This window comes from Lepidochelys kempii, chromosome 24 (genome assembly GCF_965140265.1).
Source record: "Lepidochelys kempii isolate rLepKem1 chromosome 24, rLepKem1.hap2, whole genome shotgun sequence".
NCBI lineage: Eukaryota > Metazoa > Chordata > Testudines > Cheloniidae > Lepidochelys > Lepidochelys kempii.
Genome location: NC_133279.1, coordinates 16,881,566 through 16,900,539, shown reverse-complemented (window position 1 = coordinate 16,900,539; position 18,974 = coordinate 16,881,566). Strand labels below are relative to the sequence as shown.

General features: G+C 52.2%; 1 protein-coding gene across 1 annotated transcript; it reads left to right on the top strand.

Moving 5' to 3' along the window:
* Positions 1-9,811: 9,811 nt before the first annotated feature.
* On the top strand, positions 9,812-17,843 carry LOC140902974 (phospholipase A2 inhibitor and Ly6/PLAUR domain-containing protein-like). The gene is made up of 6 exons (XM_073323555.1): positions 9,812-9,829; positions 11,376-11,502; positions 12,128-12,250; positions 13,859-14,017; positions 15,590-15,730; positions 16,772-17,843. Exons 1-6 carry the CDS (start codon positions 9,812-9,814, stop codon positions 16,999-17,001), a joined length of 798 nt encoding a protein of 265 aa, XP_073179656.1. The 3' UTR covers positions 17,002-17,843.
* The last annotated feature ends 1,131 nt before the right edge of the window (positions 17,844-18,974 follow it).

The window sequence follows — 18,974 nt, the reverse complement described above, 5'->3', positions numbered from 1 at the left end:
TGGTCCACTCTCCGCAACGATACCTGTGGAGAGAACATGAAAGCGGTTAGTTACCTGTGTCTGTGTTACTGGAACCCGGACATTCCGCTTACCTCTTCTGGAGGTCACATGTTGCCAAGCTTCTTCACTGGTCTCTTGGCTCCTCTGTGCAACCTGCTCTATATCTGTAGAGCTTTGTGCCCCTAGAAGCCTATCCTGAGTTTCGTCCAGGAAATCCTCAGTTTCCCGTATGCAACACAGGGTTGTTATCTGTTGCTCCAGACCTTCAATCTTCTCTTCCAATATGGAGACCAGCTTGCACTTTGTACAGACAAAGTCGCTTCTGTCCTGTGGAAGAAAGACAAACATGGCACATCCAGTGCAGGTCACAACAGCTGAACCGCCCCCTTCCATATCACCTTCCTACTATGAGCTTCCTCAGAGCAGTTTGCAAGACGTAAGCCTCACTGGGCTCCCTCCAGGCGAACTCCCAGGCAAACTCCTGCTGTGTGCTGCTCTGCTGTCCCCGCCGCTCAGCTGGTTCGCGAAGCTCTGGCCACCCTTGTCTCTGTTAAAGTGACTGGGCTCCCCTCTGAGGATATTTAATCTTCCAGGGTCCATCTCCTAAACATTGCTGTCATTAGACATTCCCCAGGCTGGGGTTCACCCCCACCCCAGAGGTGGCTGCACTTCAGTGCTATCCTAGCCCAGAGGGATCTGTGGTCCCTTGGCATGTAAGAGAGAAAGAATCATAGAATATCAGTCTTGGAAGGGACCTCAGGAGGTCATCTAGTCCAACTCCCGGCCCAAAGCAGGACCGATCCCCAATTAAATCATGCCAGACAGGGCTTTGTCAAGAAACGTACTAGGGTAGTACCTAGAGATCAGGAATGCGTTGTGCCAAGTTCTGCCCAGACTCTGACTAGATTGCGGCCCCAGTTGTGTCAGGTGCTGCACAGACGTGTTGACACAGTCCTGCCCTGGAGATCTTTCGAGATAGACAGAGGAGGTGTATGGGGATAGATAAGTAGTACAAGTGTGACAACATCAATCAAACATTGCACCCACCTCTTTTACCCTCAGGCTCCACCCACTTGTCACCGTAAAACTCAGCCCCTGGGGTATTATTTCTGGGGTCAAGATGGACACATAACCAGAAGGAAGGGATGGCATGTGACCCCTCTGTAAACTCCCCCCGCCATTCTGTACCAAGTGGGGTGATTTTCAGCCCCACAGGACCTCCCTGAGAGTAGATTTGACCAATTAGGACAGGTTCTGGGATGGGGTGACCCACCCGAAAAGAGGGCTCTGTGACCCCTCTAAGAACTCCCCCCCCACCAAGGGGGTTTCAGCCCCCCTTAGAGCATTCCAGAAGGGAAACATCTACTAATCAGAAGAGGTGTAATGCCAGGGTCTAGGATGGAACCCTTCCCCACGCCCCCCATGTCTGGAGTTTTACTCTGGAGTTTTACAGTGATTTTAAGTATATCTTAACAGCAATAGACAGTCTCTCTACATGAGCCTGGGCCTTAGGCCTCAAAGATAAAATGGGCAGTGAAGTACCATGGCCTTTAAAGCTGTTTGCAGTGAAGGTTGCCTGCCTCAAAAATTATACACAGGTCAGAGAAAAGAATTTCTCAACCAAACTTTAAGCAGATTGCTAAAGTGGCATGATGTGGGGGGTGTGGGGCCATTTAACAGAACTTTACAAATTCAGATGTGGAGACATTCTGCATCCCACAGCCCAGGTCGCTACCTAACGTGTTACCTGAGTTTATAAAGAGTGACAACCGGAGCTTTCACAGAACTATACATACCAGACCTGCTGATGTCAACCCCTCAAATTCTCTGAAGGTATGGAACATGGGTTACGGAGACAGTTTTAAATAAAACCAGTTGTTGCCCCTTTTAGAAAAGGCAACCGCCTAAAACTATCTAAACCGAAAGAGCTTTTGAAAAAGGTTTGTGGGGGACTTTCCCATTCCCCTCACTCTTGTGTTTTCAATGACAGCCGAGATTCTAGAGAACAAGGCTGCAAACTCGGCGAGGCACCGATACAGAATCACCACCTACCAATTGAATCTGAGCCTTGCATTAATGCATTGATATAACTAATCCCCAGGTTTTCCATCGCACTGTTCACCAGTCGCTCTCCAACCACCCCCTCTCTTTAGACTCCTGCAGATCCTAACACCTGGATTCCGTCTGGAAGCCCCCTACCCATCTCGACAACCTCAGGGAGCAAAACTGGCTTGAAATACAACCAAGGCCGAAACGCACTTCTCCGCTCAGTTATTCTGTAACTAAATTCCCCCAGCCGGGCGCGACATCACGGGCACGAGACCCAGTTGGACACAACGCCCTTGACATGGGGCGGATAACAAAATGTGTCACCAATGAATGTTTGCCCAATTTAAGGAGAAGGAATTTAACAACCTGTTCTGGGCGTGAGAGGGCAGCTGTCCTAATGGGGCCAACTCCATGGTCAACCTTAGTTACCTTGGGATAGTTTCACTAGATCCCCCATTTAGTGTCAATCGACCATCACTCCATTAGAGTAAATGGAACCAGATCCTGGGCTGGTGTCAATTGGCCCTAGCTCTATTGGACAGATCCCCAGCTGCTGTGAATTTGCCCTCTCTCTATGATCCACACCATCTCATGATCTGGCTAAACACCTCCTGTTGCGGTTCAGTGATGAGACAGAACACAGCTTTTTGCAAGCAAGCAGGCTGGTCAGCAGAGATGGGCTGTTCTGCCCCCCCTGCCTTCCACCTTCTCCTTTTATTATATTTCTCCCCCTAAGCATTACACACTGCTACACAAAGGAATGTATGACGTTGATTCATATGCTTAGTTACCATCCTCTATCTACTACAATCCTGGTTCTCAGGCCTTGAGCCCAGGCTAAAAAAACCTCCCACAGTTGCTGTCCAAACAATCAAGTTCTCAGGGTTCATATCTAGCCCTTGTCCTTGGATAGAGCAATGTGTGCATTGCTCCTAGGAGACAGTCAGGGTGTGCCCCGCCTGCTTCCAGGTGGAATAGCTAGACATTAACCCTTCATCTCCCCTTTTTTGTTTATTGAAGTTGGCCATCTCATGGTAGCCGCCAATTTGTTTGTCATGCTATTTAACTCCCAGACAGACAAGGACATAACCTGGGGAGCTTTCCAGGGCAAAATTTTACAAAGTCTTAACAAGGAAGGAATACATTGTACACAGCAGCAACAAAAAATAAGCCCAATGATTACAAACACAAAATAACCAAAAGCTTAACATCTGCAATATAATCATCTAAAAGGGGTACACTTCTTTTACTACAATTGTAACCAGCAAAAGGCAATATAAGTATCATTCTACTAAGACAGCAAAGGGTGCCATCACTTAAATTTGCAGGAATATAATTAAAGGTGCATGAACCACAAGTAAAAACCCATCCTGATGGTAGGATGATATGGCCATAATTATATAAAACATTAACAGCATGGGAACAATTTAAAAGGGATTGAGAAATTTTTTGACAGCCCAATGGCACCTTTGTACTAGTGCAGTTAACTACACGCGCACAGGTGACATTGTGAGCCCCGGCCGGGTACGGTGTGTGGAGGGATATAGCCGTGCGAGGCAGAGTATAGTTGGCCGGGCCCCAATTAGCCATGCTAACATACTGGGAGAAAAGATTAGCATAAGCCAAGAGCAGTATCTTATTCTCCTTCGGGCTTGTAACGGGGGAGGCGCTTCCGAGCCAACCCCTACAGAAAATAGCAGGCACAAAAGGCACACAATCATCACAGAATTAGCAGTGATTTGGGCGAGAATCGCCACAAACAAAGTCTTAGGAGTTTCTGGCTGCTGATCTGCTGCCAGTTTTCGTTGAGCCGTGGCGACCAACGCTTTTACTGCTCCCCATGTCACGGGCTGGCTTGGGACGCTACGCCTCCTCCGTTTCCGTCCCGCCGTTGTCGACTCGGGGGGCAACGCGGTCTCCTCCAAGGTCAGCTGAAACTCTGGTATGGGATTCGACAGCCCCTGGTGCCATGCCATGTTGTTTAAGTGCTGGTCGCATGCACCGGGCTGGAACCCACAACGGTCCTGCAGGGAGAGACACAGCAGCATATCCCCGACCCCAAGTGATTAGAGGTGCTGGGCCCAGCCACTGTGGATCGGGCAGCTGACGGTAAAAGACACGCGGTCTTTCCAGTACCTCAGATTTGTGAAAATGCCGATCCGCAGGGGTCTGCTGATCTGCATTCAGTGTTAAATTATTTAAAGTAAACAAGAGAATATACATCTGTTGTTGAATGTCTCCTAAGGTTCGGAGATGCAGCTCCCCTTGTTTTAATTGTTTATCTAGCAAGGTTTTGAGTGTGCGATTGGCACATTCAACAATGGCTTGGCCCGTGGAATTATAAGGGATTCCGTGTTTAAGACGGACGTCCCAGCGGGCACAAAAGGTGGAGAGGGCTGCAGAGCAGTAGGCTGGGGCATTATCTGTTTTAATTTGGCAAGGGCGACCCATAACAGAAAAGGAGGCCAGCAAATGGTGAATAACTTTGTTAGTGGCTTCCCCACGTTGTGGGGTTGCCCAAAGGAAGCCTGAATAAGTATCAACGGAAACATGTAAAAATGAATAGGGGCGGAATTGTGGTACATGAGTAACATCCATTTGCCACAGCTGATTTGCTGCGGTACCTCGGGGGTTAACGGCATAAGAAAAAGTAGGAGCAGCAGCAGCACAGTGGGGGCAGGAACGAACAATGGAACGTGCATAATCAGCAGGAATGTGAAACTGCCGGGCCAAAACAGAGGCAGACTGATGAAAAAAGGCATGGCTTTCAATGGGGTCAGAAAAAAGGGAATTTACCTGACCACGCAACGCGCGATCGGCGCGTGCATTGCCCTCAGTGAGTGGCCCAGGCAGAGGGGTATGACTGCGAATATGAGCAACAAAATAAGGGAAATGACGAGTGGCAAGAAGATGCTGTAAAGACAAAAACAGGTGAAGGAGGTCTGCATCAACCTGAGGGGTAATGAGGGCAAGGGGTAAATGATCAATTACCTGATAAACATAATGGGTATCCACAATTAAATTAAAGGGACAATCAGTAAAAAGTTGAAAGGCCAAAATAACAGCAGCCAATTCTGAACGCTGTGAGACGGCGAGTGAGACAACGTAGATCCAAAGCCTCCTCCGCCCCGAGTTCGATCCTCGGCAGCTGGGACCTGATAGGGGACTAAAATCAATTGTGCAATTGACCGTCCACGCAGGAGCGACTGTGGAAGATGAGTCCACACCTGAACCTTAATAATGCCAGTGTAATCAGCATCAATGACCCCTGGAATGACAAAAAAGCCCTGTTTCCCAGCATGTGAGCGAGGGAGAACAAGACCTACAAAGCCGGCAGGGAGAGGTCCCATCACCTGTGTAGGTATGGCACAGACCTCCCCTGGCAGCTGAAAGTCAGTGTCCTCCTGCAATCTGTTGGTAAAATCCAAAAAGGACTCTAAGGCACCCTGACGGATACTGACAAAGCTTTTGGTAGGCTTGTCTGAATCCGGGACCTTCTTGAAGGCATGCTGGGCACAGGTGGAAATAATGGGGAAGACGGCCTGAGGGAGTTGAGACTGCATCCCAATAGTAGCAAACTGGCCCTCCCCTGCCAAATGCTCATAAATGATACCTTGCTCTCTATATACCTGGGCTTGGCGTTCTGCCATCTGCCGATACTCACTAAGCCAAATAACCTACTGACTGGGTGACAACATCATGCGCAGCAGCGTTTTCCAATCCTCAGGGATTAGGGAGTACCCAGCACCCATCCCTTCAATGAGACCACGCACAAAGGTGCTAGTCAGGCCAAATTCACGAATTGCTTTCTTTACCTCTCTAACCACCGAGTATGGCAGAGTGGTCCAGGTGCCCACGGGGTTGCCCTGGTCATCATTCTGCCAGGTCACCGGGCAAACGGAGACCAGATCAGCCAGCTCCTCTGCTGTAAGATCTGATCGAGCTTTCGCTGCGTGAACCATTTGTTGCACCAGTGAAAGCTTCTGAGCAGATGCAGATGACTCTCCGGGGGGCCCCATGGGGGGAGGGTGATCACACACCGGCTCCGGTGGGGAAGGCCAGGGAGGCGGTGGTAATAGAGGCACTGGGGGCGAAGCAGGGGGAGGGATGGCTGCAGGAGCGGACGGGGGTGGCAGGATCGGCAGCTCCTCTGTTGGGGCTGGAGAGGGCCTTTCCGAGGCGACACGCTGTGTCGCATCGCCAGGAGGGGGGATGGCTGCAGGGGCGGACGGGGGCGGCGAGAGCACCAGCCTCGCGAGGGAGGGTCTGTCCGAGGCGACACGCTGTACCACGTCGCGGCAGAGGTGCCAGGCATGTAAAGCCTGCACGGGTGCCCGAGGCTCTTTGTGCAATGTCTGGCCCAATCGCTCCCAGTCCGCTAGCTTAAGGCTTCCAGCTTCAGGATACCACGGGCACTTGGCACGCACCTCCTGTAGCAGGAGAGTGAGTTCTCGAGCCGGGCAGTCATGCTGAGCCTTACGCAGCAAATACTGCAGCTCATTGCGGTGTTGCACTTGCAAAGCAGAGAGGGAGCTTCCCATACTTACCACAATGAAAAATACTCACCGGGATCCACGAAGTGGATGAGTGACGCGTCTGAAACCCTTGCCGGGCGAGGTGAGTGCTGAGGGCCCCACGTTTGGGCGCCAGTTGTTGCGGTTCAGTGATGAGACAGAACACAGCTTTTTGCAAGCAAGCAGGCTGGTCAGCGGAGATGGGCTGTTCTGCCCCCCCTGCCTTCCACCTTCTCCTTTTATTATATTTCTCCCCCTAAGCATTACACACTGTTACACAAAGGAATGTATGACGTTGATTCATATGCTTAGTTACCATCCCCTATCTACTACAATCCTGGTTCTCAGGCCTTGAGCCCAGGCTAAAAAAACCTCCCACAGTTGCTGTCCAAACAATCAAGTTCTCAGGGTTCATATCTAGCCCTTGTCCTTGGATAGAGCAATGTGTGCATTGCTCCTAGGAGACAGTCAGGGTGTGCCCCGCCTGCTTCCAGGTGGAATAGCTAGACATTAACCCTTCACACCTCCAATGTGCAAACAGTCGCACCTCTACCCTTGTGACTGAGCTGAGTATCATCTCTTAACTCTGTTGCACGAACCAGGAGACTTTACGAGACAAGTTCTATAAAACACAAGCTGATGGGTTGAGAAAGAGTCGGTCTGAATTGTACTTAAAGAGGGAGTGGCCAGGCATGATGGTCGTATTGCATGTTGCTTTCAGTAAATCATTACACCCAATTACGTCCAATTCTGTCTTTGGCCTATATAGAGAGGAAAGGGGCCATGTTAGACAGGTTAGTGCATCTCTTCAACTTCCAGAGAAATTGGAGGTGAACTGGACTATTTTGCACCTGAAGGTAAGAGTTTCTAAGCCGTGTTATATTATCCGTTGTAATCTTCCCTGGTCTGCTGCAAAGCGGGTAAAGGCTGGAGATATATCTCAGGTGCACGCTCCCGCTGCAAAACCCCATGACGACGACAGAGCCGGGATAAAGCGGCTCAGTCTGTGCAAGGGAAAAGAAGTCTCACTCCTGGAGTGGTGGGGGAATGAAATAGGGAGATTTTCAAAGGAAAAACTGGCGGCGAGGGGGCCAGCATCTGCTGAAACTTCCTGGGAGTCGGGTCTCGGTCTCCCTTTGGCTGCTTTGAACGTCCCAGGTTTAGGGAGCAGAGATGAACCACTCGATGTACTTGATGTGGACTGTCAAAAAGCCTTCGGCACAGTCCCTCGCTGTACGGCAGGAAGGAATCGAAGCCGTCCTGGGGTGGGAGGCAATGGACCGTCATGGAGCAGAAACAGGACAACAGCCAGAAAACAGGAGTTTGCAGCGTTCTTGTAGCCATTCGGGTCCCGGGATATTAGAGAGACAAGGTCGGGGAGGGAAAAGCTTTTATTGGACCAGCTTCTGCTGGGGAGAGACACGAGCTGTCGAGCAACGCTGACCCACAGCAGAGCTCGGTGTCGCTCAGAAGCTCGTCTCTTCCCCCCACCTTGTGTCTCTAGAAAACAGAGCCAGAATTCAAGGGAATTTTGTGTGATGGCAAAAGCTTAAAAGTGGAGGCCTCCAGGCTCTGTGCTAGACCCAGCGTTCACGGTACTCAGATGATCTGACGGGGGGTGAGCGAGGAGGTGGTGAAATCTGCAGAGAAGGCAACATATTGAGGTTAGTCGGGAACTTGAGGGAGATCGAAAGGAGCTGGGTCAACGGGCAACGCGATGGCAGATGAAGTTGAGTTTTGGTCAATGCAAAGTAACGCACATGGGCAGGGCGGGGGTCTGAAGCCTCCGAGACCTGACAGCTTCTAACCGAACTGGGCTGATCCAGGGAAGGGACCGGAGTGTCCCTGTAGGAGGATCAATGGACATCTCAGCTCGCTGCAGAAGTGGAAAGTGAAGAAGCCGCCCAAGGGGGTGGAGATAATGTGGAAACACTGTAGGGCCCCTTTGCAGATCGGCAGGATGCTCTGACCCTGGCGCCCCACAGGCCATGCCGGTCGCCCCATGTCACAAGGGACGGTGCAGACCTGGAGAAAATACGGAGGAGGGAGTGAAACCTGGGCCAGGCTAGAGCTCTGCAGCAGGACTGGGATCCCACGGGACCCACAGGACCTGCTGCCATAATAGCAGGAGCGGGTAAAAGTGCTTTGTTGCAGGTGGGATTGGGTGGGCAAAGAAAGCCGACTGCGGTAATATGCGGGAAAACACAGGGCAGCAGCTTGTCATCAGTAGAATTTCAGCAATAGAAAGCAAGTTGGCTTTTTAAAAATAAAAGTGTTTATACTTAAATTTAAGCAAAGGATAGAAAGCGATTTGATGTCCATTATAACAGCACTTAAATAACTTTTTACATGGTTTAAGTAAGATTTGTTTTATACTTTTAGCGGTAAGAATTATGTCTGACTTCCGTTTATATGTATAATATATTAACCAGACTATTTTCTTTAAAAGTGGCATGAGGGAATCTCTCTCTCTTGTAGGATTTGCGGGATCTAAGGTTTTTGCAGCTGGGAGAGAAATAAAAATGCAAGAAACAGTTTGGGGGCGGGTCGGAGTGGGATTTGAAAACCAGGCCTATGCAGGACTCTACCCTGCAGTTCCCACTCTGTTTTTCCAGGCATGTCAGTGGCAGGAGGGAGCTGGGAGAAATTTTTCGACCGAAACGTTTCTCCACTGAAAAACGCAGGTTCAGGGCGAGTGAGACATTTTGCAAATTTGTGTCAATTTCGCCACATTGCTGCAGCTGAAAAAAAATCCGAGAAAAAACACCTTGAAAAAATGGAAATGTTTTGTCTGGACATTTCCCGAATTAGACGTTCTGGATTTTTTCCAACTCAAAATGTCTTTTCATTTCAGAATTGATGGCAGCATTTCTATTTCATCCAATTTTAAAATCTTTCTAAATGCTTGAAAATGAACCAAAATCATTTTTCGTTCAGCTTTGCAGTTGGACGAGAATTTTGGGCCAACCCAAAACGATTTCCCACCCGATCTTTTGGAACTGCCAGTGAAGCACAGAATTGGTTATTTGTGTGACTCCGTTGCCTGGTGCTCCTCTGCCCAAATTTCGGCTGGAATTCCCTTTCTCGCCTCATTTTGGTCTTGACTCTCTCCTCTCCCCTCAGGCAGAGCTCGCTGTGTCAGCCGGTAGAAGGCCCCGTTCGGCTCCGAGCCCAGCCCCGTGAGCCTCCCAGCACCAGGATGGTTTCCTTCCTCCTCTGCCTTCTCCCTGCTCTCCTAGCTACGACGAATGCACAAACTTCCCCACGTGAGTCACCTGCTTCTGTGGCCGTCTAACCCCTCCTGGGCTTGGACCCTTTATACTCCCCGGACCCCAAGTCAGGGGAACATCCAGCCTGTGCAGGGAGGGGGGATTAGCTCTGTGTGGGGTACAGGGCCCTGTCTACACTATGGCTGCTGTCATGGCTTAGCCACAGAGCTGCTGCTGGGCCAGCAGAGCACCGTAGTGAAGATGCCTCGTGTCCAAAAGGACGGGGTTTTCCATCCCTCTAGGAACTCCCCTCCCCGAGCGATGGTAGCCGAGTTGAGGGAAGCATTCACCCATCGACCTCCATATCTCCCAGGGGTTAGACTGGTCACACTGCAGTGCTCAGGGTGTGAATTCCCCAAGGGCCGCAGCCATAGCAACCCATCTGTTGGGCGTGGACCTGAGGGACACCGTGACTGGACACTGCCCTGAATTCTTATTCCCACGAAGGCCCCTCTGCACTGCTTTGGCAGCATAAAGGGGAATTAATAGAGGAGTAAATTACACAATAGGGGACTGAGTGTAACCTGGAATCAGGCCTACAATGTCCGGTAGCAGAGGGCTCTCCAACCGAGCAAACAGAGGCAGAATGAGATCCAATGGTGGGAGTTGAATTTAGATCAGTCCAAGGTGGAATTAATCCTGGCACCAGTTTCTCAAGGAGGGGTGGGGGTGGGGATTCTCCATCTCTTGGTCTCTGTACATTGGGATTGGACGTCCTTCTGGAAGATTGGCTCTAGCTCGACCATCAGATATGGGCTGCATGGAGGAAGGGCTGGGTGAGGTTTTCTGGCTTCAGCTAGGCAGGAGCTCAGACTAGATCAGCATCAGAGCCTGAAACTCTTAGACTCTCTAAAAGAAAAGCTGTGAAGATGTTGCACTTACATAGCTTTTGTGCAGAGCGCTGTACATAAGGACTGAAGGGCAGAGATTCTCCACTTACAGGTCCCCAAGAGGTCTGTGCGCTGTGGTTAATATGACTTGTATCAATGGTAATTTGGGGAACAAGAGACAATGAACGTCCCTTTGTGCTGTTTAACACAGGTTTTTGCCTGGAAATTTCCATCCTTGCCATCCCCCGCATACTGCAAATGGCTGGGCTGATCCAGAGGGATGTGGGCAAAGTTGACTTTAACTTAAGCCTAGGGCCTGTAACCGGCTGTAAAACTGGGGGCCAGCGCAACACAGAGCCTTCCCAAAGGGGAGCAATCCCCGCGAAGCTAAAGGCCAAGACAGCTGGCTTCTGCACCCCAAATCTTTCTGTCAGACCCCTCTGCTGGCCGGCAGGCAGCCCAGACAAACTGGCCGCACTCACCTCAATGGCATTTCCCTATTTCTGTGCAATGAAGTAACTTTTGAATGCTGCGTTCCATCAACTCCCAAATTGCAGACGATGTTATAGACATCACTGGGCAGAACCCTATTGGTTTTTTTTGGGGGTGGGGACAGAATCATAAAACTGGAAGAGGGAAATCGGGGACACACAGAGCTGTTGGAGTCTGGCCAGCCCAGCCAGACCTTCAACCCCCTCTGTAACTGTGTGTAGATCAAAGAACCGGTTGATGGGGCCATTGACACCTTCCAGCCCATCAACACCCCCAGCCCAGCTCTGCCCAATGTCACCATGGAGCTTAACATGTTACACCCTGAGCGGCTGATCTCCCAGGCAGAAAGTTGGACGATGAGGGGGGGGAGGGGGAGGAGGAGGGCACACAGAACCCCTGGCATTGGGGGAGATTGGGGGCCCAGGTATGGGGGATGGGAATGGGGGGCACACAGAACCCCTGGCATGGGGAGAGAATAGGAGACCTTGGTACGGGGCAGGGGAATGGAGGGTACACAGAGCCCCTGGCATTATGTAGGGGGTGGGGGTCTGAGCCTGGCAAACCTGCTATAGAAGGAGATGGGAGGGGAACTCGAATTTGTGAGGGCAATGGGGGGCTGCAAGGAGCCCTGGGTGGTGCAATGGATTCAGGCAACGCACGCTGAGAAGTGAGCGACTCTCCGGTACTGTGAATACCTTTAAAACAGGAATGAGATCTTGGGTGGGCGGAGCTGAATTTGTGGGCGGAGCTTGGGAAGAGCACCATCCCCTTCACCCGTCCCCGTGCTGACCCCCTGGGTACCACTGGCCCAGGGCGGTTCAAATTGAGCAATTGCCGAGTGCCCCAGAGGAAACTGGGTCCGTTAACCCCTCGGTTGTTTGGAGCAGAGGGGGAAGACTTGGGGCTAAGGGACGTGTCAGAGTGAGACTGTTACGTCACAGTAAAAAGGAAACACGTGTTCTTCTTTCTCCAGCACAAACAGTGACATGCCAAGCGTGCTATGGCTCAGCAGACTCCTGCCAGCCTCCAGCAGGGACCTGCACAGTAGACACGGCTAAAGGCGGCTGCTTTACGGTGGCAGAAGATATTAAACTGGGTAGGTGACATTGCCGTCAGTCCAGGCACATCCTACCCCACAGTCTGACACATCCTCATCGCTACGGCCAACCCCAGCACAATCCACCCACAAAGCACATTCACCCGGCACAGAACACTCAGTCTGGGCTCGACGCTTGATTTGTTCAGGCAACATTATAGGGTTGCGACCGGAAGACTGGGCGGTCTGAAATCCTGCCCCTTGGAGCCAGTTGCAGATCTGCCATTGACTTCAGTGGGGCCAGGATCTCACCCCTTGGGCTTTAGTTATGGATTTTTATTCACTACGTTTTCAGCTCCACAATGGACGGCTGCGCTGCAGCAAGCGAAGCTGCTTTGGGTGGAAATGCACGTTCTGAATTATGTTAAAAAAGGGAAATTGGCAGTGAGACCCCTTGTACACTACCGGGCTCCCAGAATCCTGTCTGAACCTCTTAGTCAGCTGCTCAGGGCTGGAGCCCGGCCTTACAAGATTTTTCTCCTTGCTTGGGATGCAAATTCAAGATAGTTTCTGCCTGTTTGACTTCAAGAGATTCCAAACCTTCTCCATTTTCAACTCCCTGGGATCAGGACAGTAGATTTCACTAGTTCCCTTCTCAATGTTTGCCCTTTTGAAATTGAAAACCTTAGTTACAGACCTGGTTTTGTTCATCCTTCCTTTGAATTAAAGAGATTTAATGTTTCCTTTCATTTACCCTGTAAGAAGGATGCATAGCACAAATCAGCTTTAATGTGATCTATCTATCTATCTATCCCCCCCCCCCACCCTTCTGACCACAGTCAGGAAATTTTCCCAGCGCAGTCACAAATGGGTTTATTAAAACTTCCACCCACTCAGGGTACGGCTTCACTGCATTTAATGTGGGCCGTGACCCGGGGTTTAGCTCTAACCCCCGCCACCGTCCCTACTAACCACACACAGACCCTTTCACCTGAGTGGATATGAGCTGTGAGCTCAGGCTGGCTGTGCAGTTCAAGGTGTAGCTTAGACCCGGGTTCCACTTTAACTTTGCAGTGGGGACACAGCTGTACACTAGCTTATTTCACACAGTCGCCAATAGTCCTCCAATGCCTTCCCATAATTCCTTGGGGCCATGTTTTCCTGCCCTCCTGCCTACTCACTTCTGCTGCAGCGAAATCACCTTCCGGTTTATCGACCCCTTGGGGACGTTTTAAATTCCACTTTCCCTGCAGCCGGCTTCGTCTCTACCTGGCTCTCAAGCAGAGTCGCTGTCGCAGAGACTCACGGCAGAGAACCTTCCACTGCCCGACTGAGGAGCCCGTTAGTAAATGTTTGTTCCCCGGGTGGGTTCTGGCAGACGGGGATCATGTCACCCCCAAATCTGCTCTGTGTTCAGCTACATGGATTGAGCTCTTGGCACCTCTCGCTCTAATGCAGGTTTTCTAGCCCTTTAATCATCCTCATGGCTCTTCTCTGACCCCTCCCCAAGTGTGCAAACTCTTTCTAGAATGGTGGGTGCCAGAACTGGGCACGGGCTCCCAGCAACGTCACCCCAGGGCCAAACTCGGAGGTAAAAGAACCTCCCTGCTCCGCCTCGAGGTTCCCCTCCCAGCCTCTCAGTTCTGTTCTTTGTTTTTTTAATTACAGTAGGCGAGACAAAGTCCACAAACCTTTCCAAAGGCTGCGTACGTGACTTCAGTGCTTTCATAAAAGGCCCCGTCACTGTCACTCTTGGGAATGGCAAGTATATCCGGGTCAACATCGCACAGTGCAACACAGACAAGTGTAACTCGGCTGTACTGGCAGGTACGTAGGGATCTGTTTTTACGGTGCCATTTCATGGCTTGTTGGAAGGGCACTAGCTTAAAGCACATGAATGAAGGGTTCACGCGTGTCAGCAGGCTGCACGTGGACAGCTGGGCCGTGGCAGGCTGGTGCAGGGTCGATTCACACCCCGGCAGATCCTTACACCCCGGATCCCCTTACTACAGTCGAATGGTTCATGTGGACAAGCCCCGGCACGATTGTCTTTGTTACCATTTCTCCCCTTTATTGCCCTAAAGTCCACTCACTCGAATGTCATTTCTGTCGCCATTGAAATAGCTGTAGCTGGCGGGTCTCCAGACCAGGGGGTGGAGCAGTCGGGGCCCATGTGAAATCAGACGGGCGAGGGCTGCAGGCGAGAGAGGGGGCAGCAGCCGGGATGGGCTCACATCTAAACCTCCTGGTCTATCAGCCTCCACTTCAAACTCGCTGGGGGCTTTGCCCCCCACTTACTGTGGGAAGCTGCTCCAAGACGTCCCTCTTCTGATGGCTGGAAACTGAGTTCAGAGACTCGGGGCTGTTCATCGCTGGCCAGTTTATCCCCGTTGGTCCTTGTGCAAAAAATTCAAACCGGCCCATTTGGCCATTTCCCCAAACAATTGGATTTCCCATCGCTTTCAGCTTTTGAATGAGTGAGTGATCACAGCTGGGACATCGCCGGCGTCACAGAGATGTGGGGGGAGAAGACACACGGCTGGGATATCGGCCCCGAGGGGCACGGCTTGCTCCGGGCGGGCAGGGACAAAGGGAGAAGGGGTTGCCTGGTATAGCAAAGATGTCTGCACCTGCTCGGAGGCTGGGTTGGGAATAGGAGATGGACTTGTTGAAAGTCTCCGGGTCGGGATAAAAGGGGTAACAAGCAGTGGGGGGACGCCATGGGAGGGTCGGCGACAGACCAGCTAACCAGGAAGAAGAGGTGGGTGAGGCTTTTCTTAAACAACAAAATCCTGCAAAGCCGAGGCCGTGGTGGGGAGGGGGGCTTTCAATCACCCAGAGATTGGTTGGGAAAATAACACAGCCGGGCTCAGATCATCCAGCAAGTTCTTGGAGTGCATTGGAGACAACTTTCTATTCCAATCTCCACTGCTTTGCCATGGATTCAGTGCCCCTCCCCCATACGCCTCTCCCCATTTCCCCTACCCCCCACCATCCTCCTTTCTGTCTTGGAGATCAGTCATTCCGGGTGTTACACCCCTGGGATGCTGGGCAGAACGGAGATGGGGGTGTAAGTGGGGCCATCGACCAGTTGTTTGATCTGAGACAGTTGCAGAGGGGGCTGGGCTAATCAGCTGGTGGGGGGAGGGAGGGGGGGCATGTTCTGATTTCTCCCAAAGACAGCAAGGTTCTGGCCCTGGGGGCCTAGAAAGTGCCTGGAAATGCTGGAATTGATCAGCTGCAGGCTTCCGAGGTTGCTGTGTGACAGACGGACGGAGCAATGCTGTCGGGCTGGGGATAGGGGCCTTTACACACTTGGGCAATGCAGGGGAGTGGGCGCACAATGTGGGGTAAATGAACTTCAAGCCACCCTGTAACCGTGTGTCTCTCCTTTCTCAGTGCCCGAGGAGAACACCACCAAGAATGGGCTGCAGTGCCCAACCTGCTTTGCTCTGAATACCAATCCCTGCGACAGCCAAGACACCCCTTGTACAGGGGATGAGAACTATTGCATCAGTTTCGCTGGGAACCTAGTGAAAGGTAAATGCTGCCAGCTGGCCGCAGTGCGGGAGCGAGCCCGGGAACCTCACGCCTCGGGAACTCCCCAAAGGGCTGCTGAAACCTAGGGCCAGTCTACACTAGAAGGGCGACCGCGGTGCCATGGTACCGCATCCGGTGAAGATGCTCTGTGCTGACAGGCGAGAACTCTCCGGTCGGCATAATAAAACCACCTCCGCGAGCAGCAGTGGGGATGGCAGCGGGAAGTGGGCACCGGCACTTAGGGTGGCGTAACTTACACCGCTGAAGGAGGTGGCTTATTCACACCCTGGAGTGACGTAACTTGTACCTGCCCAAGCTGTAGTGTAGACAGGCCCCTAGAGTCTCCCAACCCTCGGGCTGTGCTGAAGCTTTGGGAAGGTGGAGGCAGCCAAGAGGGGTTTTGGCCGGAGGGAAGGAGAGAGGAATTGGGAATTTTTTCCTTCCAGACCAGCTCCCCCGCCTCAGTGATGCTGCCCGGCTCCTGGAGTTATGACAACGCGTCTCTTGTTGTTATGTCAATGTTATGTCAACGATGCAGAGCTGGGGAGAGAACCCAGGAGTCCTGGCTCCCAGCCCCCACTGCTTTAACCATTAGACCCCACTCCCTGTATGTTTAAGGTGGAGCTAAGCCATTGCTCTGTGTGGAAGCTCCTGTTCTCAGTGTGTGTCCAGGACTCCCAGCGCTTTGGGGTGTTTATAAAATAACTGAACCGAGCGGTCAGGGCTGCCGGGGACGCTGAGAGCCGGGCGTGTTCCTCGGGGGGCCGCGCGCTGGGGAAGGAGCCGCCCCCGGGCCATCAGCTGGGATCCAAACTCCAGCTTCAGTCTCTTGTGGAGCTGCAGAAAGGGGCGCGGGGGAGGCAAGAGGGGACCAGACGCCCGGCCTGCCGTGGCCAGTTACAGCGAGAGCAGGGAGAGCACCGGGAGGGTGGGACCGGGGGGCAGAGGCGGGAACCGCTGGATGGTGGAGACAGAGGTTCTGGGGGCAGAGAAGGAACCAGAGCTGCCCCCACTTAATAACAGGCTAGTTTCCTCCCTCAGGTTCACCTCCAGTGATATCAACATTTGTTGCAAAAGGCTGTGCTACTGAGTCTGTGAAGGGCATTAAATACGGAGAGATCATGAGTTCTGCAGTCTACGGGTTCATGTTCACAGAGGCGACCTCCAAACCTGCCACCCCCAGCGGAGCCAGCCCGGCTCTGGGGAAATTCTCCTTTGCCCTCTACCTGCCTGGCCTGACTGGGCTGCTGCTGGTGAAGCTGCTCTCCTGACCCCCTGCCCTGCACGGGCCATGCAGCACCTGATTCCTGCACATTGGCGCCCGATATATGAGTCGTATGTTAATTCTATTGATTACTTACGAAGTCCCAGCGATCACTGGGAGGTCTGACAGGTTCTGGTCCCTAGAGCCGTCCCAGCGTTCTTAACATTGCCGTTCAGCTGGGAACCCCGATGGGGCCGGTCGCAGCCCTCGCACTGGAGGAACCTTCTGTTTCTAATTGTTGATCAACACCCTGTAGCAGAATCACACAAGCTTCAGCCCAGCCCGGGGACAGCGTTACCACAGAATGTCCGTCTGCCCATCCCCGCACACCGCCCCTTGTGGAACAACCGGAATCGTTAGCCATTGTCTTCCTCCTCACCATCACCTTCCTCCAATGTCCTCAACGTCCCCCAAACGCTACATCCCGCTTGCCCCCTGCCCACAGCCTGGGGGACCATTTTTAACGCCACTGTGCCTAATGCCTATTCCTTAGGGGGTTCTCCCCTCCTCCTTATCTGTCTCTCCTCACCCTGCTGATGTCAGGGTCCCTTCTCCTGTAGGTTAGGATATTACTGATTTCAACTTATTATCACACATGTCAATTCCTTGCCATGGCCAGCCTGTGGTCAGACATCTGCAGATGTTCCCATCCTACAGTATCCCAAAGCTGGCGTTAGCTCACGTCCCTGTGGCTGGCTGGTGTCGTTATGGACAAACCTCCCCTGTTCCCAATCCCCCCAAATTTAGGGACGACCATTGGGCCATTTATCTGTGCCAAAGTTCATAGGCCCCAAGCCTTACGTTATGTTCCGGTTACCCATTGCTGAGCCACAAAATAATTTGCTTGTCTTTCTGTGTGTGTGTGAATATATCTAATCTGTATTAAAAATCTACATTCCAAGAACCCCGTGGAGTCACAGTCGAGCAGTCAGAAGTTAGGAAATGCCAGGTTGTCAGTGCAAGCGTAATCCAATCCCCCGGCGCGTTTGCATTCTGCTACAACCTGCGATTACACGATCACATACTGTATTTTTCCACCGCAGCCCTGCTTCCTTCAATATGTCTTTTTCTTCTGGCTTGGGGGTGGCGGGGTGTGTGTGTGTGGATGGAAATGAGCCACATCCTTTAGAAAGAGGTGTCTTCATTTAAGAATGGAGAATCCACTCTGTCCCTATCTCCTGGGAGCCAGGACTCCTGGGTTCCATCCCCAGCTCGGAGAGTGGAGTGGGGTCTAGTGGTCAGACCGCAGGGTGGGGAGATGCGGGGAGTCAGAACTTCTGGGTTCAACTAAGCAGCTGTTTGTCCTGATGTTAATCGTTGACCAAGCAGGGGAGTGATGCCGCACAGTGCTGGGGTGAGGGGCACCCCACGCAACTTTGGGGTGGGCACGGCAGATGCCTGGGGCTGTTCTGGGCCAAAGTGGGCAAAATCCAAATGTTTAGCAGGGAGGGGAATTAACCATCCAACAGTTCCCTAGGGCAGGGGTGGGAGCTCCGACCCTGGCCCTCGTTAGCTCGAGATCTCATGGCAAGAATTTGTGGCGCATCTCCAGGTCCCCGGGGCCATGTGCCTCGCCGAGAACAGCTTCCGGTGGAAACTTCACCCAGTTTATTGTCCACCTGCAAATTCCCGCCTTGGCACCAGACCCGCAGAACGCCTGACGATTGCCGGGCAACCAGTGCCCCGAGCCCCCTGCCCACCCCACTGGGCCAGACTGGCTCCTCGGTTCCAAATGTCGGGGGCCATGGGTAGGGTGACCAGAGAACAAGAGTGAAAAATCGGGACACTTCTTTTGCGGGGAGGAGGAGGATAGATGTGTATATTTGACAAAGCCCCTAATATCGGGACGTCTGGTCACCCGCATTGTTGGCCCCTCCCTGAAATGTGAGGGGGGGAGGGGTTGGTGGGCCCTCTCCCAGGACCCAAAGAAAGGGGAAGGGCTGAAGAGGGGTCATTATCCTGAGACTGACAGGCCCCAGG